The sequence below is a fragment of the Synchytrium microbalum genome (genome assembly GCF_006535985.1).
Source record: "Synchytrium microbalum strain JEL517 chromosome Unknown SmJEL517_scf0008, whole genome shotgun sequence".
NCBI classification, from domain to species: domain Eukaryota; kingdom Fungi; phylum Chytridiomycota; class Chytridiomycetes; order Synchytriales; family Synchytriaceae; genus Synchytrium; species Synchytrium microbalum.
Genome location: NW_022158357.1, coordinates 449956 through 476615, shown reverse-complemented (window position 1 = coordinate 476615; position 26660 = coordinate 449956). Strand labels below are relative to the sequence as shown.

Genomic DNA, 26660 nt, shown 5'->3' with positions numbered 1-26660 from the left:
GAGTATATAATGTTGCGAGGGCTTTCCCTGGCTATTGTCATCTTGTTCCTTGAGCAACAATTCAGTTTCCATTTCAAGAAACTTACAGATATAGACAAGGCGAGATCAAAATGCTTTCAGGCAGTTGGCAAACAATTTAAGCTCCAAGTAGTCGGGCGCCTCTTTGAGTGGGCAGCTACTATTGTCGAGATCAGACCGTGACTGTCGAAATCCAGAATATGAACTTTGGCCTGTTGGAGGGGTTGGACACGGTGATCGTCGCGCACAGAAGAATAAAAACTGGATTTTTGCCTGAATTCGCGTTTGTCTTTGTGACTTGACTCGCTTTGAAATCAACTTCATCTCACTTGTCTTCACACACATTTTTTTTGTCGAGCTGATTAAACAGTGAAAGAACAAGGACGATCAGGCCATATGCTGACAATGGAGCACTACGAGCCTATAGCCACAGAACAGAGAATGTATGTCGCTCTGCTTCGTCAGCTGTTACGGCTTTTCTTGCTACAACTCGTTTTTTTCTTGACGCTCAACATCAAACATTCCCTCCTTTCTAGTCTGTGTGCTTCATGTGGAACTGTCATTGCCCCAAATCCTGCAAATCTATGTGTCAATTGCATACGAAACTCGGTAGATGTCTCGGAAGGCATCCCAAAGCAAGCCATAGTCCATTTCTGTCGAAACTGCAATCGCTACCAACAACCGCCCCAGGGCTGGATTCAATGCGAACTAGAGTCCAGAGAACTACTGGCTTTATGTTTAAAGAAACTACGTGGTCTGAGTAAAGTGAGACTCGTCGACGCCGGCTTTATATGGACTGAACCACATTCAAGGAGAATCAAGCTCAAGCTGACTATCCAAAAAGAAGTACGTGTTTTGATAGTTATGTGTGTTATAGTAGAAGAGGGTCAGGCTGATCAGGATCAAATTTTGGCACGGTGCTGAGGAAAAAAGGGCACGTACTCACACCGTTGATCTATATAGGTATTCGCATCAACCATACTGCAACAAGTGTTTGTTGTAGAATTCACTGTCTTGGGTACTCAATGCGACGAGTGTACTCGAGTTGCTGCTCAATTGACCTGGAAGGCTTGTGTACAAGTACGACAAAAGGTAACATACACGAGACCTTGTCCTGCAGCAAGATATCATTCTCGTTTTGTGCTCCCTCACAATTTTCTAATCACACTTTCTCACGCAAACAAAGGTTAATCACAAAAGAACCTTCCTCTACTTGGAACAACTGATATTAAAACATAATGCACACAACCATACCACAAACATTAAAGAAGTCAAAGATGGTCTAGATTTCTTTTATGGAAGACGTGAAAATGCTCTCAGAATGGTCGAATTCCTTCAAGCTGTGATACCGGTCAAGTGAGCCCTTTGGAGCAGTCAATAGTTGTCCGCAAAAACATGAAACACTCATAGAGCTGTGATATAAATCGTGAAATGTTGAGCTGACATGCCTTTCACTCACCAGGATCAAGCAATCAGAAGAATTGATTTCATCTGACAAGAAATCAAACGTTGCCAACTTTAAATACTCGTACTCCGTCGAAATCGTACCTATTTGTCGTGATGATTTGGTTTGTCTACCCTACAAATCTGCTAGACAACTATCTGATATAAGTCCTTTGGTATTATGTCATCGTGTGGGATCAAATATCAACTTGCTTGATCCGAATACACTGAAAAGTGAGTTATCACCAGACTTTTTCGAGGTTTGCAACATTAGCACTATAGTTCCTCAGATATTGATTCTTTTGTGCATCTAGTCGTGGAAATGAGAACAACGCAATATTGGGACTCCCCTTTCTCTGCATTATGTGATGCCAAGGATTTAGTAGAGTTTTATGTCATTGACGTTCAACAAGAACGTGTTAGGAATGGCAAGGTGAGTTGTTCCCTCTTCATGCCCACTGAGTAAAGAGACCATCTGTGCCAAAAAATCCACCTGGTCACGGAGTGCAATATAACTTGCTCATTACTCACGCCTCTCCTTTCCCTCACCGCAGTACGGACTAGCAACAGTAGAAGTAGCATTAACAAACGACCTCTCAACAACATATGTCATCCGCACACATCTCGGCAACCTCTTTAGAGCAGGCGACCACGCTCTAGGCTACTATCTCGTAAACACCAACTTCAACAACCCAAACTGGGACGACTTGTCGTCTCGCACCCAACAATTGCCCGACGTGATTCTAGTCAGGAAATCTTATCCAGCACGCAAAGCACGAGGCAAAGCGAGTCGAAACTGGAAGCTCAAGCAACTTGATAAAGAGGTCGATGATGCTAAAGCTGGTGGTAAAATTGATAAAGCTAGAGCTGAAGCTGACTATGAATTGTTTTTGAGGGATTTGGAAGAGGATGCAGAGTTGAGAGGGATGGTTAATTTGTATAAAGGTATGTCATGGGTCGTTTGTTGTGACATCACTTGGCAGCGTGATTGTGACGATGTAGACGTTGTTTTTTTTGCTAATCCCACAGCAAGCCTTCAGCAATAATAACTCACAAACTCCCTTTTGAACAGCTCCTGTGCGTATCACACCTAAAAAGACCAACGTCAAAACTGGCATGGAAACAGATGATGTTGTTGACCCAACCAGCACCATACCACAACAGCAACCTTTACCAGATGCCATGGATGAAGACATGGATGAAGATTATGGAGATGATGGTGAAATGCCTGAAATTTCACTCGAAGAGTTGTTGGATGATATGGATGCCATGACACTTGATGAGCCAGTGGAGAATCAAGGTGTTGGTGAGGTCGATGGAGAGGGAGAAGATGATGAAGAGGATGATGATGACCTATAGTTGTCTTTGAATTTGATATTGTTTTGCATAGTAGTATAGACCACGTTCGCAGAGTACAGCTGTTGTTGCACTAGTCAATCTTGCGTACGTTTGTTTTCGGCCCAGACTTTATTTCAAACTCAAGTTTATTTTTCATATTATTATATATACCAAGGCGGCCTTCAAAATGGCTAAAACATAACATAATATGAATCCTTTTTTGCGGGGGTATAAATCATTACTAAATCTGAAGACCAAGCATCCACCGAAATGGTTGATCCAAACCTAAACTTTAAAAAAATACTATAATATTCATTACTGATCCTTCTTGTCTCGTCGACGTCGAGCAGATTGACGACCAGTAGTCGTACTAGAAACGTGACGATCGGTAGTACCAACGCCCGAATTCTGACGACCAGGCACGAATTCACCATCATCAGAATCCGGAGATACTTCTTCTTCGTCTCCTGTAGATTCACCTGTCTTGCGACCTGTTTTATCAGGAGCTGCAACAACTTCGTGTTCGACTTCGTCTTCATCTTCTTCTTCCTGTCCTTCTCCATCTTCATCATCAGTTATTTCTTCGTCTTCATCATCATCCTCCTCCTCCTCATCATCATCTTCCTTCGCCTTGCGTCGTTTACTGCTATTGCGTGTTGCTGACGCCCGTCTCTTGAGACTACTACGCCGACTCCCACCACTAGCATCCGCATTACTACCATCCTCATCACCATCACCTTCCGAGCCCCCTACAGCACGCCGACGACGTCCCCCAGTCTTCTTATACCCACTATCATTGCTATTCCTAGGCGATGGTCTAAGCGACTGTATAACATGATCGGGAATATCTTCTCCGGCAGCAATTCTAGCATTTATTTTAGCAGTCGCGGCTTTCAAATGTCGTCGTAGTGCATCACTGCGTGCAAATGTGACTCCACAGTGATCACAACGGTGCCTTCGTGCTTCTTCATGTCGCGACTGGAGGTGCCGACGGAGATCGTGTGAGCGTGGGAATGCGGCGTGGCAGTGGTCGCATGCGAATGGTCGTTCACCTGATTGACAAATTAACAGGATGTGTTAATGGATGATTGCACGAAAACAGCATACAGTCACTACTCCCAAGAAATCAAGGTTTAGTCGTACCTGAATGAGCTCTAACATGCGCCTTCAAATTATACTGCCTCGTGAACGACTTGTCACAATTTGCAACAGGACATTTGAAGCACTTTCTTTCACTCAACGGCGTTGATGCTCCTGTCGTTGCTTCACCATCACCAGATATATCAACTTCAGAAGTTGGCGGCACACTATTATTCGAAGACGAAGACGATGATTTAACACCTGGTTTACGTGAGTCTGAAGGTAGACCGAATCGTTGAGCTAATGAAGGACGTCCCAGTCTAGGCTTTAGTGGTTCACTATTTAATTCTTGCTGCTGCTGCTTTTGCGGTATTTGTGTCATAAGTGATGGTAATGTCACCGGCTGATGGTGCTGTTGGTGTGGGTGTGGTTGCGGCGGTGGAGGGTATTGTTGTATCGTAGCGGCATCAAGACTTGTACTATTACTATCTATCGACTCTCGTCTCATCATAGCGGGATGATTTAATGCATCAATTGATGATCTCCTCATCATTTCAGGATGAAGCATCCCATCTATCGATGATCTCCTCATCATGCTACCAGACTGAGCCATTCCATCCAATGACGATCTCCTCATTAAACCAGCATGAGCCACTCCATCCAATGAAGATCTCCTCATAATAGGATGCTGTAAATCATCATTATATGGCTGACTACCCTCACTTGGTGCCGAATGTGGAGTGGTGAAACCGTTGAGACTGGTGATGCTATTAGTATGCGATCGTTCTTGTGGTAGCGGAATTGTGATGACTGGTGGAAGGATTGTTTGGTGACGAGGATTGCAATCTGATGAAGGTGTCCATGGAGACAGATTAGATGCGATAGGAGGTATTGAAGACGATGGCCAACCTGTGTTATTACTGTTTCGTGGTTCGAGCGTATTATTAAATCGGCTGATTTGTGACGGTGATAATGGAGGTGTTGCTGCTGGCGTAGGGAAGGCATTCTGATGCTGCTGTTGATGCTGTTGTTGTGGTGGTGGTAATAGTCCAGCTGAATTGGTTATCGGTCTCGCTAAACCACCATACGAATACCTTTCATCGTAATACGATGCCGAAGCCATTGGATAACCATAAGTTTGCGGCGGTGGTAATGGTCTACCAGGTAATATGGGACTTCCTAACGTCTTAGGAGCCGGAGGTGCCATATAACTCAGTGTTGACCCATACGGTGGTCTGGGTAACGCTCGAGGACTAAGACCGCCATGACTGGCACCTCCATTCGGTGACATGCTGCTGCTACTATGATTATTGTACATGACGGGGTATGGAGCATAGCCATTTGGTGGTGGTGCAGTAGGATAGTATTGGCTTGCATAAGGATATGGTGGTTGTGGTCCGACTCCATACGTGTATTGATACGGTTGCGGAGGCATGTAATATGGTGCTGGTGTTGGGATTGCGGGTTGTTGACTAGTTCTGATAGGTTGTGATATCGGCACGTGCGACTGTTCGACAAGGTCGAAATCCCACTGGGTCTGTGTCGGGCGAGGGATCTGGTTGTCAGACATGCTAGAGACAGCAGCCATTCAATAGGAATGAAGAGGTTTGATCTTGGTTGATGGCGAATAGTAGTGTGTTTTTATAAAGTTGTCAAACTTGTGTAATGTTGGGGTCAGAAACCTGATTGTTAGTAGCAACTGGCCAGCGATACATACATAGACCGGCGTTCTAGCATGAAATGGAGATGATATGAGTGTGCATTTGCTTCTCTGGTTCAAAATGCATGACACTGTGAAACATGAGAAAGGGGGTTGCAACTGGTGCAAAGCATTTAACTTTCGGCCAACAATACAGCTGCAAATAACTCCTTCACGACGTCGCAGATACTCACCAGAAAGAGCCTTGAGACTACTTGATGTGTCGCCTACAACCTCCCTTTGCTAAACGAGGGAACAATGGAAGGTTAAGTTGCAGCACGGCTTAAGTTTCCACTATGAAAGGCTGAGCATGTGGTATGTTAATCGGTCAATGCAGATGTCTAGTGAAAATACAGAACAATCTCATCATTATCATCTTTACTATCTTCTTTACTATTTTGCGACATGATATGTACACTGAAATCTCTTTTTTCCTTATTGAACAAAGACCTCCATGGCCGACTCTTCGTTTTCCAGACCAGTTACTCGAGCACGAACGTTCGTCGTCCATTCTGCTAATCGAGTAGCAATCGTAGCAATTTGATTCTTGTCCAATACTCGAGGTTGCACCCATGAGATCTAGAACAGGGGTTTAAGGTTTTAAAAGGGGATGAATTGTGGACAAGTCAATTGGTACCGAAAATCATTTGCGTTTCGTTCTTGTGTGAGGAACGCAAAAAAGCAGTTAGAAAACTGCATACCTCAACGATTTGATCCACTTCATCAATTTGTCCCTTGATGAGACCCAAACTCAGAGCCTTCATGACTAAATGTTCCACAAGGGTGACAGGGACACGAGTCTCTCGCGAAATATCACTAAATGGAATGCGACTCCGTGATTCCTTGGATTTTTTAAAGACTGATTCCACCAATGTCATGAGACACAACTTTTCAGATAATTGGTTGTTGGCTGGATCAATAGCTGCTACCAACAGGGGCTGTTTGGTTGAAGAAGTTGTTTATGTAAGCATGTGTGTAGTTAAATATCGGACATATTGAGCATGCATAAACTTGGGTATGCCTCTCGTTTGCCTTGGTGCTTACCTCTGATCGGAAACCAGGAGTAACAATAATCTTGTCAAAGCCATCAATATCTCCAGAGTTGAAGCAAAACAAGAGCTGACGGAGCCATTCAATAGGTGTGCCACGTAATACATCGAGAATCGGATGCATCAACTAAAGAAAACGAATATTGAGAAATTGCCTTAAATATCGACAGCAAGATCAGCAACATGTTATAGCAAAAAGCAGAAAACAGTTTGTTCATACCAATTCACCAAAGTTGTAAACACCTTCACCCAATAGAGCACTCAAAGCCAAATCATGAGCTCGTAATACTTTTTCATCACTAGTCAAATCAGCTAGATTTACAGATGATAGGTAGAGAAGAGCATTGTGATAATACTGAGGGAATGCAGCCTTCAACTAACGAGTGTTGATTGTGAGTGATGGTCGAGAGCCACACTCAATGTTTGTCGCTAACGCTGAGTTATTTTCCGCAATTGCATCCCTATAGTACCTTGTAGTAATCAGCAGCAACACGATAGAAACAAGCATTGATGGTGAGATCGGTAGAAGACAATGAATCCAATAGCTTTTCACACTCTTCGATAGCAGCTTGACAACCATCCAAGTCGCCACAGACGAGTTTGAAGTGAGCAGCTTCCATGGAAGCGAGGACGTAAGCATCTGTTGCATCAGGGATTTCCTTTAGTTTTATTGTTTGAGCAGATAAGAATGCTAGAGATTCCTTTGGATCTGATGGTGGTGGTATGGATGTTAGTGATCTTATATGAGTTGAGAATGTATGATAGGGGTGTGGCATTTATGCGAATGCTGTTACTGTCGAATCACATCTATAGTCCATGATGAGTGAGTGACGCGTTCTTTGACGTACCCGATAATTGTTTGGCGGCTCTAGTGGTGAATCTGACAAGGGAGAGTTGGTTCATTTTCTTTTCCCAGTCAATGATGAATTCCTGATATAGTGGCATTAAGTATGGGCCACTTCCAGGCAAGTCCAAGAAGGATTCTAATGCCACAGTCAATTGATGCCATAACCTGGGGATGAGTGAGGCTCAAGTAAGGAGGATGAAGCAGAATATTGCAACATAAATCAATGAATAATAAGCCAGCCGGTCTTACTTCTTGTCGTATAGGTCGAGTAACTTTGCAAACGTGTCTCGTAGTTGAGCAGGAGCAGTTGACCTTTGCTTGGTCAAGAAACCAACTACGTCCCTGTCTATATCCATTGCTATAATATATGTAGAGTTGATTAATGGATGATACTAGTAGTCTTCTCCCTTCGATGCAACAAAGTGCGTGACGTTTGGTTGCAAAATGTAGTTTGACGGCAGAGGAAGGAAATCACGTCGAGGGAAAGCAGGATTACTCAAATATTATTAAGTACACACTAATTTGTACATTTTGCTCCACATTCTGCTTGAGGCAACGTGATACTGACACTGTCTAGTCTTATGTAAACTGTACGTAATCATTTTTTTCAGTTTGGAAGTAGCAAATAGCAGGGAAGGGGAGCGTATTAAGAAGATACGTCACATAGCTGTTGTATCTCTTACACTATAAGATCATGGTATGTAGCCTAATCTCCACCGACCACTATTAACTTCACAGAGCTCATATACTAATACCTTCAACGTCAAAAAATAGAAAATCAAGACACTCTCTCGCAGTGATGTCTACTACGAACGAGATAGATCCACCGATCTCCATAAACTACAACGAAATCTGAACCCTGAACTGCATCCCTTCGAACGTGCAAGAGAATACACTCGTGCATTGAATGCTACAAAGCTGGAGAGACTCTTTGCCAAACCATTCATCGGCGCTCTTTCTGGTCATGTCGATGGTGTATACTGCATGGCTAAACATCAGTTGAATCTAGATGTCGTCGTCACGGGCAGTGCCGATGGAGGTAAGCTGAAAGGAGAAGAGAACGTGTTTGTGGTTTGGTCGCCAGCTGGAGGCAATTCATGACAGAGCGTCTGTATTGTGTGGTTCAAGAGGGCAGCACACTATCTGTCTGACACATTGGGCCAGATGCAAAAAAAACACCCCCGAGCGACGGGGGTTACTAATAGCAGCTACACCACCTCAACTTCTTCTGCTACTGGCGTCTCCGTATTTATATCTTGAACGGTTTTTTAGAGGTCAGGTACTGGTCATTAGCTGATCAAGAAGCTACTTGGAATGTACCTACAGCTCATAAAGGGTTTGTTCGTGGAGTATGCACACATCCAAATACTCCTGTATTTCTAAGTTGTGGTGATGATAAGGCTGTCAAGATATGGGACGTCAGCTCTACAACGGTATGAATCACTATAGCATTAATATGTATAGTTTTTTTGCTGACACTGCCAATCCCAGCCCAAGAATGTCTTCTTATCAAAATTCGCATTCACGTACGTATCAACACACCCTGATTCCCAAGCCATCATTATTTCTTGCTGATGCCGATTTTTTTGCTAACCCATCAACCTTTCACTGCTACAGTGGAATCGATCACAGTCGAAACAAGAACATATTCGCTACATCAGCTGCTCAAGTGGAATTGTGGGATATCGAACGATCACAACCAACATACTCATTCTCATGGGGTGCTGAAACAGTCACATCGCTCAAATTTAATCAAACAGAGACAAACATATTGGCTAGTTGTGGAACTGATCGGACTGTGGCATTATATGATTTGAGAACTACGTCGCCGTTGAATCGTATCATCATGGAGGTAATTGAGTTGCAGGAGGACCCTTTTTCGCGTTCAGGGGATCTGACACGCTTTACACAGATGAGAACGAATGCTATAGCTTGGAATCCAATGGAGGCATTCCACTTCACTATTGCCAATGAAGATCACAAATGCTATACGTTTGATATGAGGAGGATGGATGCTGCTCTTATAGTTCACATGGATCACGTATCTGCAGTGTGAGTGCTCAGTCATTGAAGTCAACGTTTTTTTGCCGTTCTGCCCCTTGTCGAACCACACCAAATGTTGGAATCCTTTACAAATAGAATGGATTTGGATTATTCACCAACAGGAGCTGAATTCGTGACTGGATCTTATGATCGAAGTGTTCGTATCTTCAATACTCGAGAAAGGAATAGTCGTGAAGTGTATCATACCAAACGAATGCAAAGGTACGTATAAAGACTCTGATACCTTTTTCTGGCTCGATCATAACATGGACAATGCTAATTGCGAATTCCCTTAAACTAGGGTGTTTTGTGTACGATACTCTATGGATTCCAAGTTTGTCATTTCAGGAAGTGATGATGGTAATGTTCGAATATGGAAGGCTCAGTCTAATGATCGTTTGGGGGTGGTAAGAGAGTAGTTGGATTTGGAGCTATTGCCGTATCTTGTCTGATTGGGGTTTTCCTTCTTGTAGCAAGCACCAAGATCACAAAACTCGATGCATTACCAACAAGCAGTCAAGAACCGATACAAGAATATGCCAGAGATCAAGCGTATTGACAAGTAAGTTCCAATCATCAAGTTTCTGGTTGTGTTTAGGTCCAGAGTCGACGTTTGTGCCAACAGTATCTTCTATTTTCTCTTCTAGACACCGTCATGTTCCCAAACCCATTCTCAGCGCACAATCTAAAAAGAAGGTCATGTTGGATTCTAGAGCACGTAAAGAAGAGAATGAACGTAAACATTCGCAAAAGAAACGACGTGTTGTTGCTGAAGATGGTGATGAAGCTGGTGCAGCAAACAGCAGTAATTCTCCAGTGATGGGAAAGAAGACAAAGAAGACTGATGGAGAACGACATAAGCATATTCTTGCCGTTGAGGCATGATGTAGCTTTTGTTCGCTGTACATACGCACAAGCATAAGTAGCAAGTAGCATTATTAATATATAAAGTTTGAAAGTTTGATGTTTTCATTCAATCTGGGACGTGTTTTTGACGAGAAATTTGTGCTTTCACATACCACTTTCGGCCCACAAAACAGCTGGTTTTGAAGTATAGTTTTTCTGAGAGCTTAGAGCTAAATAGCAAGCATGGTAAAACGTCAGTTTCATGATCGCTGTCGAGCATTATTCTCACGCCTCTCATATCTCTATAGGGGGACAGACAGGGACTGCTTTCATCTGCAGCACCAATGGGGACGTCGAATAATAACAATAATTCGTTACTTGATGGCAATCTACAGACAGCACAGCAACCTCTGCAACCACAGGCTAGCATACTTCAATTATCAAGGTACACGCATGTCTGTTGAAATCAAATCCACACTTGTGTTTGAGACATATCGCCAAGACACTACAAACGTCACAACCAACGAGATCAATCTCATTCCAATCTATTAATTCTAACGAAATCCCCTTGTCCTATCAGCCATCCAACAGCACTAGTCTTCCACATGCTCTTTCGAACAGCTGCAATCCTTTACTATACATTCGAATGGCTATTCAGTGTCAACTTTATCCTGTCCTTTGTCATCATCGTATTACTACTCGCGTTTGATTTCTGGACTGTCAAGAATGTTACTGGGAGATTACTTGTTGGACTGAGGTGGTGGAATGAAATCAAGGACGATGGATCCAATGTTTGGATTTTTGAGAGTAGAGAGGTAAAAAAGAAGGGAAACCGTACTCTATATTTCTCAAAGAAGACGATCCTCATCTGGCTCCCTCTAGCATTCAATCACAATTAACCTAACGTATTTTAATGAATAGAACCGACAAGTAAATGCAGTCGACTCAAGGATATTCTGGTCATCACTATACGCTACTGGTGCGATATGGATTGTTTTTGCTCTATTATGTGTCATGAAATTCAATGTGACGTGGTTGCTCGTCACTGTCATCGCTTCGTTTCTCAATGGAGCTAATTTGTCTGGGTATTGGAGATGTGAAAAGGTATAACCATCGTGCTGATTACCGTTTCTAGACGAAAACGTGGTTCAGTTGACCTGATGTTTTTTTTTTTTGTTTATCAAACAGGACGCTAAACAAAAAATGTCGGATTTCGCATCAAATTCAGTGGTGCAAGGTGCTATAGGCAACTTTATAACATCACGATTCACGAATATGTTTGCTGGAAGTCCTGGTGGTCCTCCTGGCTCGAATACAGGAGTACGACCAAATATGGCTGTTTGAGATAAAGTCAAGGGTCCCTTGTTTTTGTCGCGATTACTTGTATATTTAACGAAAGAATATTAGATTTTATGTTATCTTTGCATGCTGAATGCGTTTCTTGTATCTTCTTCGCTACAATGTTGTCAAACTCACGCAAAGCCCAAGAAAGAGATAGATGGCGACGGCATTCACATGCAAGCTGGCCAGTATTGGACATGGCTTATCGTCCAGTCATCAAAGGTTGCTGAGAGGGCTTGTCTTTGATGTACACTCGAACTCTCGTTGATGGTTTTTTTGGTTATCAACAGTCTGACATTGACGAATTTGTCCTTCTGATAGATGGACGGCACTCTGACGAAACCGTATCTGGACTTTCAAGAGATGCGTCGTAGACTTGGCATCACTCCTGATCAAGATATTGTGCAAACATTGTTTTCGTGGTCTGGTGAAAAACGACAGCAAGGTCTGTCACTGGCTCCTTGGAGAATTTTCTTAATCTTTTCAAAATCTAACGAATGATGTGTTCATGCTATCCTCTTACACAGGAGATTTGATTGTTCGCGAAATGGAAGGTAGTTGGTTTACATTGACGCTTGATCTTCGACTGCTCCAATTCTCACATATCCTACTTAGAAGGTACGCTTGGAAACTCTGTAATCAAGGGCTTCTACCCGCCGCTCATGTCCATTACTCTGTAGAGGCATTAAGGAAGACTGAACTTCAATCGGGCTTGACAGAGCTATTTACTTGGCTTGACACGACGCATCCTACAATTCCAAGAGCGATACTGACGCGGAATGCTCTGCCAAGCGTGTCGCACATCTTGGAGAATCACATTCCATTCAAGTTTCATCCGGTCGTGACGCGTGAATTCCAGCCTGCTAAACCTTGGCCGGATCCCTTACTTCACATTTCTCAGATGTGGGGGATTATGCCTCAAGAAGTTGCTATGGTAAGTGTCTTGTGACCGGTCGTAGATCCATGACATATGTTCGTCGACATGTTTCTTGGTGTGATATCTTTTTTTGACTTTGCCGAATGTTTGTTCTTATAGATCGGTGATGGCAAAGACGATATTGAATGCGGCAGGGCGGCCGCATCGGTTACCATATTGCTGAGAAATCCAACAAATCAACATTTGGAAGCTGACTTGGTCATCGATGAGTTATTAGAGCTTAAGGCTTTCCTCGATGCTGGGTTTACCGTGATCAGATAAAACTTATGCCTTTAGAGACTTCTCTGTATTGGAGCAACGATGTTCACTCAATTTATGTTGTCCTCATCGTCCTTCTGTAACTGTAACATTCCAAAACAAATAACAAAAACACCCTTTCATTTTTTATGTTCAAATAAGCCATTGTTTTCGTTTAATACAGAAACTAATTACAGTTCTTTATTGTGGATTTTGTATACATTTCGGTGTAATACGAGCAATCTCCATAGAGTCTCCTCCAAGCCCCTCCATTCTCCCAGCAAACCACAAATACAGGCCCTGATAATATATCAATATAAAGCAATGCAATTTTCTCCTTATTATATTCCAAGTTCTTAAGCAGCAGATCTGGCTGTGGGTGTTTGTGGCAATGAGCCCATTTGACCATCATCGTCACCACCACCACCAGTTTGCTGTTGTTGCTGTGGCTGTTGTTGTTGTTGCTGCTGTTGTTGTTGTTGAAGCTGTTGCTGTTGCAATTGTTGTTGGATTGCATTTTGTGCAGCCATGTTCTGTAGCTGCATCATAACCTGTTCTATATTATTATTACCAACACCAGCAGCAGCAGCTGCGGCGGCTGCAGCTTGCTGTTGCTGTTGTTGCTGCTGAAGCTGAAGCATCTGAAACACCATACCCGGATTTGCTTGCAAGGCTGGGTTTTGTTGGAAGAGTAATTGGAGATTACGGGTTTGTTGAGCCTGAGCTGCTGCTTGCTGTTGTTGCTGTTGTGGGGTTGTTATTGGTTTCTGTTGTTGTTGCATCAAGAGGCCTTGTAGTGGATGTGGAGCTGGTGTTGATGGGCCTCCTCCTACTCCTACTCCTATACCAGCTTGCTGCATGGTGTGCTGTGCCAAGGCAGCTTTTAATTGATTGTTGAGAAGTGCGTTCTGGAGATTGAAGCCACCTGCTTGTTGCGGTTGTTGAGGTACGCCACCACTTCGAGTATTATTAGTATTATTGGGGCGTTGTTGCTGTTGTTGAGGAATTCCACCCGGATTCATACTCAATAAGGCATTTAGATACTGTTGCTGGTTAGCAAAGTTACCAAATGCCGGTTGTGTTGTAACTGCTGGTGCCTGGGACATCCCCAAACCATTCAGTGCTGGTTGAGGAGATGCTGATCCACCTTGTCGTTGTGTAGCAGCTGCTTGCTGTAATTGAGCAATCTTTGCTTGCTTTTGCTGTTGTTGAATCTGAGCAAAGATTTGGGCTTGCTGGATTGCCATTTGTGTAGTCATCATATTTGCTTGATTATTGGCATTCCCATTTCCAACAACATTACCACCATTGCCAACTACATTATCACTAGATTGTTTTACAGGCAATCCTGCTGAAGGACTCCCTGGTGCACCTCCATTTGCCAATACTAGTGAATTTGATGCTCCAGGTGTTGACGGACCATTGGTAAGAGGTAGAGGAGTGTTACTCGTCATTACTGTAGGAGATCCAGGAGCTCCACCTACTGATTTGTATTGTTGTAATAGCATTGCTGTATTCTGAGCACGACGTTGAGCTTCAGCTAGCATAGCATGTACATTTTGTTGTCGTGGATCAAGATTCTGTTCTGGGGGTGGTGCAGATCCTGCTTTCGTACTTCCACGTTTCTGAGGTGATGGAGTAGGTGCCTTGACTGGAATATCGGGTGTTGGTGTAGAACCTTTAGTACCATTGCCAACTCCTGGTCTACGATTCTTCTGAGCAGCTACAAGAGGTTGAGGTAATCCTGTTGGTACAGGTGAGTTACCAGTCACCCCCGTTGTAGCAGATGGCGCCTTTATGATTTGAGGCGGTGGTTGTGGAATTATAGCAGCCCGTTCAGCTGGTGTTGATGGTGATGCAAAGAATTGTGCTTTAAATGTTGGTTGATTGACAAGATTTCGATATTCTATCTCCGTTGTAGCTCCCAAATAGAAGGCACGATATGCCATATTACTAGAAGTTGAGATTTGCGTATCTTAGCATGATATGCACTCATCAAGACCAGATCAACTGCAACAAAAAAGAGCTGGACAAGAGACTGTCATAATGGTACTCACTGTGGGTTGTCTTCAATCTCTTGTGGTTCTTCATCCTCATCGTCGCTGAAGTTATCATGTCTCCATCTTTCTTCTCTCCTCCATATCTCCTCTTCTACATTCCTATCATTATCTACATACAAAGCATCGGGAACTGGTGGTTCATCCCAAGATATCCTTTCAGATCGAGGGACGTGACGATCAAACATAACTCGTCCACCTCTACCAACTCTCCTTCTACCTCTCGGTATTCTATATGACGAGGCTGGAGGATTCTCTACTAGGGCAACTGGAAGGTCATCTACCCAATAATGTCGAGGTACATTTTGTGTTGGTGCTGGTACTATATATGGTTCTTCTTTGGCATCAAACCAACCGCCAGCTTCGTCATCGAGCTTTTGACGTTTGGAGACTTCATAGGCTTCTTGATATTCCTGTCCAGGTTGATAGTAATCTCCAGCAGCATCTTGCAAGGATTTTGACATTTCGCCTGCTCTTCTAAGTTTGCCAAGAGGTATCATAAGCTTGTACCCAGCCCTGGTTGATTTGATGTAGTGGTAATATTGTTCGTTACAATCTTGGAAACTGACGCGAAAAGGCATAAACCACTGTATATACAGATACGTACTTTTCTCGTTTCTTGCTTGGGCTGCGTTCATCTCTATCAATAGGTAGACCCAGCTTCTTCTTGAGCCTTCTAACTACGACTCGTTGCTCAAAGACAGCGTGCTCAAAGCTCAAGGCGTCTTTCCGCAACACTTCACGTTGAGCAACCAATTCGATCAATCGTTTAGCCATTTCCATTTCCTTCCGAAGCCGTTGTAGTTTATCAAGAGACTGATTATCGGTCTTGCGAGTCTTGCGCATTTGCTTGACTTCACGACGACGGAAACAAACATATGGATCTGTGTCTGGATTGAGACTCTGCTCTTCGCCCTAAAAGATGATTGTTGGTTTACTTTAAGTATTCTGTACTGAATGTGTCATTTGTCATGAGTGAGAGTTTACCCTCAAGGTTGCATTCACAGGTCGATTGCCTCGTTCATTCGACCGTTTCTTCCAATGTTCATACACTAATGGTCTTGCTTTTGATATGGCATCGGTGCGAGCAATCTCAGAATCTGTGGCGGCTTCAAACTCTTCCAGAGTCGGCGGTTCACCAATGACCTATAGGAGACTTATCAGCTCATGGACTCAAAATGTTGTAAAGCTTCAACATTGACGTGAACTGTGTTGACACGGTTGACGTGTTTGTTCCAGACAGAGGCATACCTTATCACTACAAAGCTTGTCCAGGACCCACATAAGCTTCTCGAATATGTCTTCACTGAGATTTGATTCGAGGTTCTCCATTTGTATTGATGCGTTATATGAATTGAGCCATTCATCATCAACCTCATCCAAGTTATATGGGCAACCGATACAATCTTCGAGTTGGGTTGAGAAGCGTATCATGGTCTTTGGTCGATGGAAGATCTTGGAGTAGAACCGAGCTGCGTCATCTCGAATAACAGACGCGTCTGGTACAGGTATGTATACTTGAGCAGCATTATTTCCAAGCTGGTTCTTGGTCAATGCCTCCTGTAAATGGTGCTCCTATAAATGAAATTGAAGGTTAGTAATTCGTCGTAAAAATGGTTCGTTTCGTTGCAATCAGTTGTCAAAGTCATTCGAAATTGCTGTGCATCATATGCCACTTATAAGACTAGGTCTTAAGGAGCGCGTCATTACATAAAGACATGAATGAAAAGTCATCCATCTTAGTGGGAATCACGTCAATCCTTATTCCGATTCCTCAGCATCTCATCAAATAATATCTTGAGTGCTTTTGCTTATGTAATTTTCTGCTCGGGGGCCACCGAGGGTATGGAGGGCGATTTTGGAGAAGTTTGATAGCAAAAAGAAGGCGGGAGCGACATCACTCGAATTCTTACCTCTTCTTCTTCCTTCTCGACGCCAGTTGATAGGCCTGCAACTCGTTTCCAACTGTGCAATTCATTCAAATCCGCAACATCATTCCATCTCAAGACAACGAGAGATCGACGGAGGTCCGGGCCTTTTCTTCCGCGTTGTTTTGGCTGCTGAGACATGTTTCCCTTATTGGAAGTTGCCTCCTTTTGTTGGTGGACTCCTCAGGAAACTCAAAAAACTCAAAAGTAAGCCACCTTGGTCGTTAACGATGACAGAAGAGGAAATGGAAGAAAACTGGTACGGAAACTGCTTCTATGCGTGTTATATGATTTCTAGAGTCAAAAATTACTATTGATCGTGGTACTAAAGGGTTGTGGCATCCCCTGTATCAAACAACATCAACGTTGTGTTTGAAAACTTTGACCTCAATGGAACAAGGAACGTATGAACTGCAGGGAAGGACAGGCAAGGCAAGTCTGACATGATATCAACTGAATCCACTCTTTTCCCACCTCCTTCTTGTTGTGGCTTGGTAACTGAACGCGTGCACCACGTTGTATCGTTTAGTTTCTGACGATATCTCCGTTATGTTTAATGAAAGAGTGGTCAAAGTAAGCCAACGTCATAGCACAACTGCTTGAGACTGGTGCTGGGTGGTTTCGTTGAGGATCTGTCGGTTTCAGCCGCATATACCCAACAACCAAATATATTGGTGGCACAAGTCGTCAGCCACGCGTCAGATCTAGATGTTCGTCCTCAATATTGTGATCTTACCAATAAAATCAATCAAGAAATACATCTGGTGTCGTTCTCTAGGTCGTTTCTATGCGCTTCTATGTTTCGTCAGCTTGTCCCCCAGTTTCGTCCAAACAAAAGCATTTAACCTTGAGAAAAGCAAGGATGAACGCCACGGACGAAGATTTTGGCAGTCCTCGCAGTCCTGCAAGGTATGAAGACTCGACTGAAAGTATCGTTTTAATTGCCAGTTCCTCCCAAAAACGCACATGTGTTATTTTTGCCTGCAATTCTAACATCAAGCTTCCTTTCGACATCCGTAGCAAAAAAGGTCGTTCTGTTTCTCCATCTGATTCCAACAACGACCGGAGGCGAGGCTCTCGCTCACCTAAACCTCGTACCAATGACTGGGAATACAATCCATCTGAAGAAAGAAATTCATCACGACAACGAGACCGTGACAATGACCGTAGCCGAGATAGAGACAGGGATGTTAGTAGAAGCAATGATGTAAAGGAAGAATCCAAGTTCTCTATGGGCAAACGAGACCCTTCCACACCATCTCGCAAAGAATGCCGTGTCTATGTCGGAAACCTGTCCTATGAATGTGGATGGAAGGACTTAAAGGATTTTATGCGACGGGGTAATAAACTGCAGGATATTCTACGTCTCTGGGCTGTCACTTTGGATACTCACTCAAGCACTGCCTGTTTTAGTCGGTGAAGTCGTCTACGCCGATGTTCTGACTCAACCCAATGGCAACTCCAAGGTACAGACAACTAGACACAGTTACAGACGAAGTTACATGTTGGATACAGTGTTTTCAAAGCATCTCGTTGCACCAGCATTCTAATCAAACCTCTTTAGGGATGTGGTTTGGTCGAATTCTCCACTCCTGAGGAAGCTCAAAAAGCAATCAAGGAAATGGGTGATCAACGCTTCATGGATCGTCCTATATTTGTTCGGGAGGTAAATCCATATCGTACGCTTAGAAATGCGTGTCCTGTTAGGCTAACAGTCCTTGTAATCTATCGCAGGATCGTGAAGCTGAAAAGCAGTATGGGCAGTATTCGTATTCATCCAGAGGCCGTGGAGGTTATGGTGGTGGTGCCAGCGGTGGTGGATTTGACCGACGTGGACCTCCTCGTGGACCTCCTCCTTCGCGTCCCAGTGATATTGGTCGTTCTGTCTTTGTCAACAACGTAAGTTTCAGCACTGCTACTTTCCGCCTCTCTGTGATACTGACTGTCATTGGTTGAATTTAGCTCCCTTATTCGGTTGCATGGCAAGACCTGAAGGATATGTTCCGAAATGCAGGCAAGAAATTTTATCATTGTTCGACTTATTTAGTAACCAGGACTAATCCTCATCTAAATCGTGTAGGGACCATTATTCGCGCTGACATTCACCAAGATGATACTCGTCGCTCGAAGGGTTGTGGGGTCGTCGTGTTTGATACTGCTGAAAGTGCTCAACGGGCTATAAAGATGTATGATGGTTATGACTGGAGTGGTCGCAAATTGGAAGTTCGAGAGGTGGGCTGTCAATCAGTATTGCGTTTTGTGTTCGTCAAGTGGAGTTGGGGTTTGCTTGAAGGCTTCGTTTTCTCAAGTTTCGATGCTTGTGTTGGACTGTGGTGCTTCGGTGTCGTTAGTTCTATCAAAAGTCGAGCAGCTTCGTGCTCCCCGCCCTTGAAGCTCGTTCATGTTGATTGAATTGGTGTGGTGGTTTGAGTGTAATAATTGGGTTGTTTTTGTGGATTAGGATAAGTTTGCGGGACGTGGTTCAGGAGGTGAACAGTATGGCGGCGGTGGTCGTGGAGGAAGAGGTGGCTTCCATGGAGATCGTATGGGCTCTCGTGGTGGATATGGTGGCGATTTCGGATATGGACAACAAGGCCATGGCTATGGTGGATATGACTATAGAGGCTACTTTGCTCCTCCATATGCTCCAGATCCTTACTACCAATACGATCAATACTATCGTGGTATGTGATCTTGCTTTTGAATGTCGTTGGACACTTCTTACACTAAACTTTTTTGAATAGGTCCACCTGGTCCAGGAGGTCCAGGACAGTATGGTCAGCCCCCAAGTGCATCTTCGCAACAAGGAGGTCCTCCTCGTCCTGAATATGGTCATCCCCCACAGGGCAGCATGGGAATGTTTTCCGATGGTCGAAATCATAACTATGGAGGCAAATGGTGACCAATTTCGCTGCTCATATGAGCACAACAGCGCAGATTTCTCATGAATATGATGTATAACAATAACAATCATAACACCATTTTTGCAATAAAAATCTCTGCATATGTAGTTTGGCGATATGATTTATTTATTCAGAGAATTGACAATGCAATATGCGAAGCGATAGCGATCGATTTACTTTTCGATCAGTTCTATCTTTTCGTCTGGCACCTAAATGTTCAGTGTTAGACAACTCACATATTTCATGCTTGGATTGAATGATAGGTTCCTTTACCTTCCACGTCTCCATAATATACTCGTAGATATCATCTTGAACATCGCCTTGGACGACAATCTCGTCTTTGCCTTCAGCATTCTTAGTAACTGAAGAACCACAAGCAAATTTGGTGGCAAAAGCCTTGGCTGCCTTTTTCAAATCTATGTCTGAATGATTAAACAGATTGTTAGATAGTTGTACAACATGAGCATCACGTAGCCAGAGGTTACCAAATGTTTCCAGCCCTGTTATACATATGACACACTTCCTCTTGGTTCTTTCAACCCGTTTTATAATCAGTTTCTGCTGTGACTATATTGAAATTGTATGAGCAAATGCGATTCAACAAGCGGATTTTGTAACTGATTCAATTCTCGTACAGCCTTCTTGCGTTTCTCCTTCTCCGCCTTGACTTCAGCAGCTGATTTTTCTGGCTTGCTGTCACTGGATTCGCCGCCATCTGGCTGTGAAGATCCAGCGTTAAGCGACAGACTTGATACTTGTTCCTCTAGAGCTAGTGTAGGGTCAAAAGCTTGATCAGTGGTTGCGTGGTGACGATCTGACTTTGAGGCTAGTCACATACATGCACCAGGATATATCTTGGCAAACATATTGGGATGATGCTGAGCGAGCCATTGCTTGCATTGGGCAGGCGTTGCTCCATATTCACAGTACTGTTGGACACAACCAAAAAACACACTCAACAAAACTCAAGGATAAGAAGGTCAATGCAACCCTGCAAGTCACATACTTCTGGAGGCACTGTACAAACTGTAGTGGTAGAAGTGATTAGTATATTTGTTTTGCTTTCTAAGACACTTTGCCAAAACTTTCAGATGTCAACGATGTGGAAATGTCGCGTCCATTTTGAGCCCGTTTCAAAACATTCTTCGTGATTGCGACGCGAGTACCAGTCAATGTCATCTCGATCTGATTGCATCTGTTGCAGGAAATCACTGCAGTATTGCTATCTTTCCTCAATTGGTCCTCAACAACGAATCACTATATAATTGCCGTTAGCTTACCTCCACAGTAAAGTAGATCTTTATCCGTCAATACTCGAGTCGTAGGCAGTGACTCGGCAGTCGTCTCAGGAGCTTCTTCGTCCATTTGATGGTTGGTCGTTTTGAGTTTGTTGTCTAGTCTTAATGTTTCGAGTTGACGAGCAATAGGAATGAACGCTAATTATCATCATCCAACTAGAAGATCTAATCTACAAACGTGATCTCAAATCAATTGAATCTATTAAATCATGCAAGGAACTTCATTCGTACAGCTAGCTCAATCAGATTCATTGGGAACATTGTTTGCAACTCTGTTCTCCAAACTTTCCGGATCAGGACAGCCCAGTTCTGCTTCGCCATCCCTCACAAAATTCTTAGACACGTCATATCGTCATTCCTCGTCATCATTTTCGCAGTCTTCTGCCACCACGTTGTTTGGTTGGCGTGATGCTCGTCAGTTTGATCGAGCCAATGCACTGGAAATATTATTGGAGCGACTTGGTGGTATAGATGCAGATCTATCAAAGAGTGTTCAAGATGCTTTGGTGCTGCTGTTTGCGTTGGAAGGTCATCAGATCACTGACAAGCAGAGGTGTTTTTCTTTTTGTCCCCTTTGGATAAAACTCTTTTCGTGCTATACACGGCTCACACATCTTTCATAGACGTCTCATTGATGCCACTACTCAGATCGTGTTGCACGAGTCAACCCTTAACGTGCTTGACTCACAGGCATCACTTTTACTACCATCCAAACACGATTTGAGATATGCCGATTCCAAGATGTTTGATGCAGAATTCTCAGTAAGCTATCCATTCTACGTGCAATACACTGATGAGGTCTTTGAAAAGAAAGATTTCGGTTCTGATCAAGTTGATCTATGGAATGGTAAGAAGCCATTCCTTCAACGAATCTCACAAAACAAGCCGACTAATTTGAACGAATCAAGTGAATGTACGCAGCTCCCTCTATCTAGATCCTGTTGATTTGGATGGATATTCTCGTGAAAGAAAGGATAGTTTGTTTTATGCCGTCTCTCATGGTGAGATTGCATTTTCAACTTGTTAATTTCTGGCATTACTCATACCAACCAATCACATATTTTGCTTAGGTAGTTCTGTAACAGCCGAATTAGACACGCCTATCGAATTGTCCTTGCCAGATCTCCCAGCCTTTCCAAACGATATCCTGCAGTCGTTAACCACCCCTTCATATGGATACAGCTCCTTAAAAAGCAGTACATCTCCATCACGATCATTGGCAGATAGTGGCTATGGCTCATCAAAAGAAATATCTATTATTTGGGATCAAGTGGGCCAGGAAGATGATGTTCGTTGGGTGAGTCGCAAACGACATCGGTCAATTGGCTGGCGCTGACTGTTTTGTCTCTGTAGCTGCCTCTGGGAGGCTGGGAAAGCTTTGAGACCACAAGGCCGGAGGCCAACAGATTCATGGATACTGGTGCTTCTAAAACTCATAGAACACCATTGATGCCATCTCCATTTGTAACTGAGGCTGATAGAAGTGTCTTTGGAGCCATTTATGAAAGGTAAACTCAAGTTTGCGTCTCTCATCATTTGAGTACTGTAACTTAATGATTTTCCCTCCCACAGTATCTATTTCAATGCATCGACTGGTCGTGATGTGCAGAAGCAAGAAGTGCTTAGTGATGAACGACTCTTGCGGGTAATGCCAAGTTTGTCATTCTTCGTTTTTTTGGCTTGCTCATCAAAGAATCCCAACTAGGATGCACTCAACGTCGTCGTTGGTGTCACATCTGAAACCTTTACTTTTGATTCATCAGCAAAGACTCTGCAAGTAAAACCGGAGATATGGGTTCGTGGTGAAACGTTCGGCTGTGAGAGTACAAGAAGGTACGTGTTGTGTGGATTTGCTTTGAGGTTTTTATGCTCGCGGACCTGAACTGTACTGATCTAGTGTCTTGAACGATTTGGCTCTTTGCGGCTCAAGATTTCGATCTCTCGAGGACTTTGTCAATAGAGTTCAATCAGATCCTCCGTAAGTTCGTTTCTAAATCGTGCATACCGCTTCAGCTCAATGATTGTCGTACAGGTCTCATGGTCTGACTGCTGTAGCTCTTGCGCAGTCACTATCTTCGTATCTGGGTTTCGTGAGGTCTTGTGTTGTCCGACTACCCGAAATGCTTGGTCCACGGTTTCATCTGATAGAGATTTATTGTGCAGTCGAACCAATAAAAAAGGTCATGGAGATGTTGACTGAATTTCTCAGTGTAAGTATGAATGTTGAATCCATCTCAGGATCTCAGTCAATTCTAATACCTAGTACGTCCAATACCACGCAGACCAGATCAGATGGTCACAGCAAGTTGCCACGCGGCACAGCACTCCTCTCGTATCTGTATGAGGCTGCTGCTGCCATAGATATGACACAAAATGATAAACTGCTACGAGCATTGATTTTGAGTCTTCTCTCGTCTACATCATGGCCATTCTTCCGATGGCTAGATGCACGGTTGGGAATAGTCAGAGAAGCCCATGATGCTGACGACAAGAGTCAGTTCACGGTTGATTTCAGAGAATTGGATCCGTATCTAGAATTCTTTATCGTTGACTTGGATCCCGCTGAAACTCTTGAGACGACTGGTGATTCATTTTGGAGTGGTGGATTCCAAGTACGTGTTCTTGGGAAAAGCAACACGAGGTTTTGACCTTACATCTGACACTTTCTAACAGCTTAGTGAATCGACTACACCACCAACTTTTATACCTGAAGTGCTGGCGCAAGGCATCATTCGTGCTGGTAAAGCATTACGGCTCCTTCAGTCATCCTTGCCATCCCATCCGATATTCAAATCATCAACACAGGGAATTTCCTATTGTGCATGGACTCTGACGCCATCCCAAGTTGATGGAATGCGTCTTGTAGCTCGTGAATTAGATGAGCACGTTAGAAGTGCTACACAAGATTTAGAACTTGAAGGAGCACTAGACGCTGAGAAAGTGGAGGTTGAGATCCAATTATGGGACACCGAGCGTAGAAATGAGGTAGCAAAAAAAGCCGAATCTGCCTATGTGAATGGTTGAGTGCTAAATTCACAACATCTAGGCTCGTTCCGAGACTGAAGCCATGTCATTGTCGAAACAAATGCAGGCTGAAAAGGTCCAACAGAGGAAGAGGGTGCTTCAACAATCCATCGAGGTATTTTTCTTTCTGCAAATGGACTTTTTTAGTTGTATCTGAGATTAATTTTAGGCCTTTTTGACCCAACGCTCGGACGAGAAAGAGTCAGCACGTAGTAAAGAATTGGACGAGGATGCTCGTCTGATTGCACGAAGACTTCAAGAAAACGAAGAATGGCAAAGGCTAAAGGAAGACGAACAACGTGACCTCGTCGCCCGCTATGAGACGGCTATGGATGCTCTCAATAGACGACAAGAAGTAGCAGAGTGGAGACGTCTTCGTTTAGAATTAGACGACAAACGTCGAGCTCTATTAACAGAAGATGCACCTCAATCATTAGTGCCTGGTTCCTCAATCAAAGTCAGTACAACGACAGAACCAATAAATATTCCAGAAACAGGTTCCACCGATGCAGATACATCCATGGCTGATAGCGGGGATGACTTTGTCGATGCAGTTGAAAATCATGACGAAGAGGTCCCATATCAGATAACCCTAAACCAAGACGTATCAGTGATCTTGTCTCTAGAGGAGCAGCCACTACCGTCTCGGGTCGATGAAAAAGATATTGATAATAGTAGTAGTCAACCATTAGAGTCACCTCATAGCTCTCCGGATATGCCCGTCATGCAAAGTTCCTTGATGGAATCTCCGATTGAGACAATAGCACCCTTAAATGATGACGTAGACCATGAAGAGATCCCAGCAGAGGTGGTGCCAATAGAAGTGGCGCCAGCGGAAGTAAAGGTCGATGAGCTGGTCATAGCTCCACCGTCTCACACTATTCCGACCATATCTCCATCTGTAGACGTCACTGTCAATGCTGTACAGAAGCTCTTCTTTGATTTGAAGCCGCTGTCACCTCTAAATCTAAACGAGCATACAGTGCCTAGCCAGTTGTGCACATTTACGTCAATGTCGCTATCATTCCCGAATAGACTGGACGAGTTATTGACTATGGCAGAATCCGATAATCAGGCGGATTTAGTCATCAACCATACACCACTACCGACACTAGTACAAGACACTCTACATTACGCCTTGCAAACGAGGATTAATAGTATTGAACATTGTGTCATACGGTTCCTGTTGCATGGAGCAGGCCTGCAAGCACACCTAGAAGTGCTAAAGTCATTCTTGCTATTATCGGATGGTATGTTTAGAAGTAGTGTGAAAGACGCTATCTTTGTTGGCGATGGTGGTTCAGGAGTAGGTATCAATGGGTGCCTAGCATGGCCTCCTGCAGGTTTAGCTCTTCTAGCCGCCTTGAACGATGTAGTTGTATTTAGAGAAGCTGAACGTTGTGGGTTTGTTTCGTCAAACGGCCATGTAAGGCCCAAACGGCTGCTTAATGGGGTGGATAAATTGAGCGAATGTCTGAGATTTGTGCTGTCTGAGACAGAACAAGATATTATGGATCCCGCAGGTAAAACCTGTCTTTTAATCCCGTAATGCTTGACAATACTGGTTGAATACAGAACCCTTTTTTAGCGTTGGAAGCTCTAGACTTCTTGAATCTGGCGTATACACCACCACCCCCCATCAATATCATTATAACTCCATCTATAGTCCAAAACCACTATCAAAAATGCTTTTGGTTTCTCCTCCGTTTAGCACGAACCGATGAAGCATTGTCACGCATCACAAACACGGCATGGTGGAAGGACCACCGATCAAATAATATTCCATCCGATATTGTTACTGTGGTAGTACGATTTAGGTTTGAAGCTGCTCACTTTGTACGAGGTTTGATACGGTACTCATTTGATGTTGGTGTTGAAACCCCATGGAAGACCTTCATGGACGAGATTGAACGAGTGAAACACATCCAAACTCTTGATTTGGAATCTCTCTATTTGCTACACATAACAACCATGGACGAGATTGTATGGCGGCTCTTGTTGCATCGTCGACAAGCACCTATAATGAAGTGTCTCTCTGCTGCTCTACAGACGATACTAACTTTTAGTCGTCTCATAACTGGTCGGGTGACGTATACCATGACGAATGAGAATGTCGTGGACTTGTTTAAAAAGTTCAGGATGTCAGTTGGGTTGTTTGTGATGGGGTTGTCCAAGTTGGTTGAGAAGGACACAGCAACGTCTAAAAATGCTAAGAAGAGAGACATGAGGATGTTTTCCGAGCTGCTGGCTAATATTGATAATAGTGGGTATTTTGCAAAGTCTGCTGGGCCATATCAAGAGCATCTATAACGAAGCATGTAAAGGGATCTCCCACTCAATCAAGTAGTGGATCTGAACTGTATCTCTGTATGCTCTACGCATGTTTGGCGGAAACTTGTTGGTGGGAATTTGTGAAAATAGCCTTTGCGCCAGTTGACGTTTATCAGCGCTTTCATGTGGTCAATTAATCTTGACCTTGCCAGAAGCAGTTCTGCGTTGACGCATATAACTCAAAACATGCAAATCTAATGCTGTTTCTATGTTCCTGTCAAAGCGGCGATGCGTCATTCGC

The 26660-nt window shown here is 43.6% G+C and overlaps 10 protein-coding genes across 10 annotated transcripts; 6 read left to right on the top strand and 4 right to left on the bottom strand.

The window, feature by feature from the left end:
- Positions 1-423: 423 nt before the first annotated feature.
- On the top strand, positions 424-2820 carry SmJEL517_g02148 (uncharacterized protein; the record flags this gene model as incomplete). The annotated part of the gene is made up of 8 exons (XM_031168076.1): positions 424-461; positions 555-864; positions 982-1110; positions 1205-1374; positions 1481-1695; positions 1776-1894; positions 2016-2406; positions 2534-2820. 8 exons carry the CDS (start codon positions 424-426, stop codon positions 2818-2820), a joined length of 1659 nt encoding a protein of 552 aa, XP_031026045.1.
- Positions 2821-3114: 294 nt separating this feature from the next.
- SmJEL517_g02147 (uncharacterized protein) lies at positions 3115-5467 on the bottom strand (the record flags this gene model as incomplete). Its single annotated transcript, XM_031168075.1, has 2 exons — positions 3115-3851; positions 3943-5467. The coding sequence occupies 2 exons, from the start codon at positions 5465-5467 to the stop codon at positions 3115-3117; spliced, it is 2262 nt and encodes a 753-aa protein (XP_031026004.1).
- A 546-nt stretch (positions 5468-6013) lies between these two features.
- On the bottom strand, positions 6014-7830 carry SmJEL517_g02146 (uncharacterized protein; the record flags this gene model as incomplete). Its single annotated transcript, XM_031168074.1, has 8 exons — positions 6014-6157; positions 6280-6516; positions 6623-6754; positions 6848-7003; positions 7098-7365; positions 7422-7434; positions 7476-7639; positions 7724-7830. The coding sequence occupies 8 exons, from the start codon at positions 7828-7830 to the stop codon at positions 6014-6016; spliced, it is 1221 nt and encodes a 406-aa protein (XP_031026003.1).
- A 338-nt stretch (positions 7831-8168) lies between these two features.
- On the top strand, positions 8169-10402 carry SmJEL517_g02145 (uncharacterized protein; the record flags this gene model as incomplete). The annotated part of the gene is made up of 10 exons (XM_031168073.1): positions 8169-8171; positions 8249-8513; positions 8747-8907; positions 8966-9000; positions 9092-9326; positions 9387-9526; positions 9614-9739; positions 9819-9924; positions 9991-10079; positions 10165-10402. The coding sequence occupies 10 exons, from the start codon at positions 8169-8171 to the stop codon at positions 10400-10402; spliced, it is 1398 nt and encodes a 465-aa protein (XP_031026048.1).
- A 204-nt stretch (positions 10403-10606) lies between these two features.
- On the top strand, positions 10607-11707 carry SmJEL517_g02144 (uncharacterized protein; the record flags this gene model as incomplete). The annotated part of the gene is made up of 5 exons (XM_031168072.1): positions 10607-10609; positions 10672-10808; positions 10944-11178; positions 11285-11467; positions 11552-11707. The coding sequence occupies 5 exons, from the start codon at positions 10607-10609 to the stop codon at positions 11705-11707; spliced, it is 714 nt and encodes a 237-aa protein (XP_031026047.1).
- Positions 11708-11861: 154 nt separating this feature from the next.
- On the top strand, positions 11862-12902 carry SmJEL517_g02143 (uncharacterized protein; the record flags this gene model as incomplete). The annotated part of the gene is made up of 4 exons (XM_031168071.1): positions 11862-11951; positions 12026-12149; positions 12232-12638; positions 12741-12902. 4 exons carry the CDS (start codon positions 11862-11864, stop codon positions 12900-12902), a joined length of 783 nt encoding a protein of 260 aa, XP_031026007.1.
- A 332-nt stretch (positions 12903-13234) lies between these two features.
- On the bottom strand, positions 13235-17004 carry SmJEL517_g02142 (uncharacterized protein; the record flags this gene model as incomplete). Its single annotated transcript, XM_031168070.1, has 6 exons — positions 13235-14831; positions 14936-15451; positions 15543-15850; positions 15923-16081; positions 16187-16510; positions 16849-17004. The coding sequence occupies 6 exons, from the start codon at positions 17002-17004 to the stop codon at positions 13235-13237; spliced, it is 3060 nt and encodes a 1019-aa protein (XP_031026049.1).
- A 721-nt stretch (positions 17005-17725) lies between these two features.
- SmJEL517_g02141 (uncharacterized protein) lies at positions 17726-19765 on the top strand (the record flags this gene model as incomplete). The annotated part of the gene is made up of 8 exons (XM_031168069.1): positions 17726-17772; positions 17884-18203; positions 18277-18329; positions 18428-18529; positions 18598-18762; positions 18826-19095; positions 19325-19547; positions 19608-19765. 8 exons carry the CDS (start codon positions 17726-17728, stop codon positions 19763-19765), a joined length of 1338 nt encoding a protein of 445 aa, XP_031026006.1.
- Positions 19766-19939: 174 nt separating this feature from the next.
- Positions 19940-21131, bottom strand: SmJEL517_g02140 (uncharacterized protein; the record flags this gene model as incomplete). Its single annotated transcript, XM_031168068.1, has 7 exons — positions 19940-19975; positions 20040-20182; positions 20252-20333; positions 20402-20535; positions 20605-20695; positions 20773-20792; positions 21047-21131. 7 exons carry the CDS (start codon positions 21129-21131, stop codon positions 19940-19942), a joined length of 591 nt encoding a protein of 196 aa, XP_031026005.1.
- A 142-nt stretch (positions 21132-21273) lies between these two features.
- SmJEL517_g02139 (uncharacterized protein) lies at positions 21274-26398 on the top strand (the record flags this gene model as incomplete). The annotated part of the gene is made up of 14 exons (XM_031168067.1): positions 21274-21617; positions 21688-21911; positions 22000-22065; positions 22135-22361; positions 22418-22572; positions 22637-22709; positions 22770-22897; positions 22962-23042; positions 23097-23274; positions 23347-23676; positions 23738-24049; positions 24111-24203; positions 24258-25611; positions 25677-26398. The coding sequence occupies 14 exons, from the start codon at positions 21274-21276 to the stop codon at positions 26396-26398; spliced, it is 4287 nt and encodes a 1428-aa protein (XP_031025993.1).
- Positions 26399-26660: the final 262 nt, after the last annotated feature.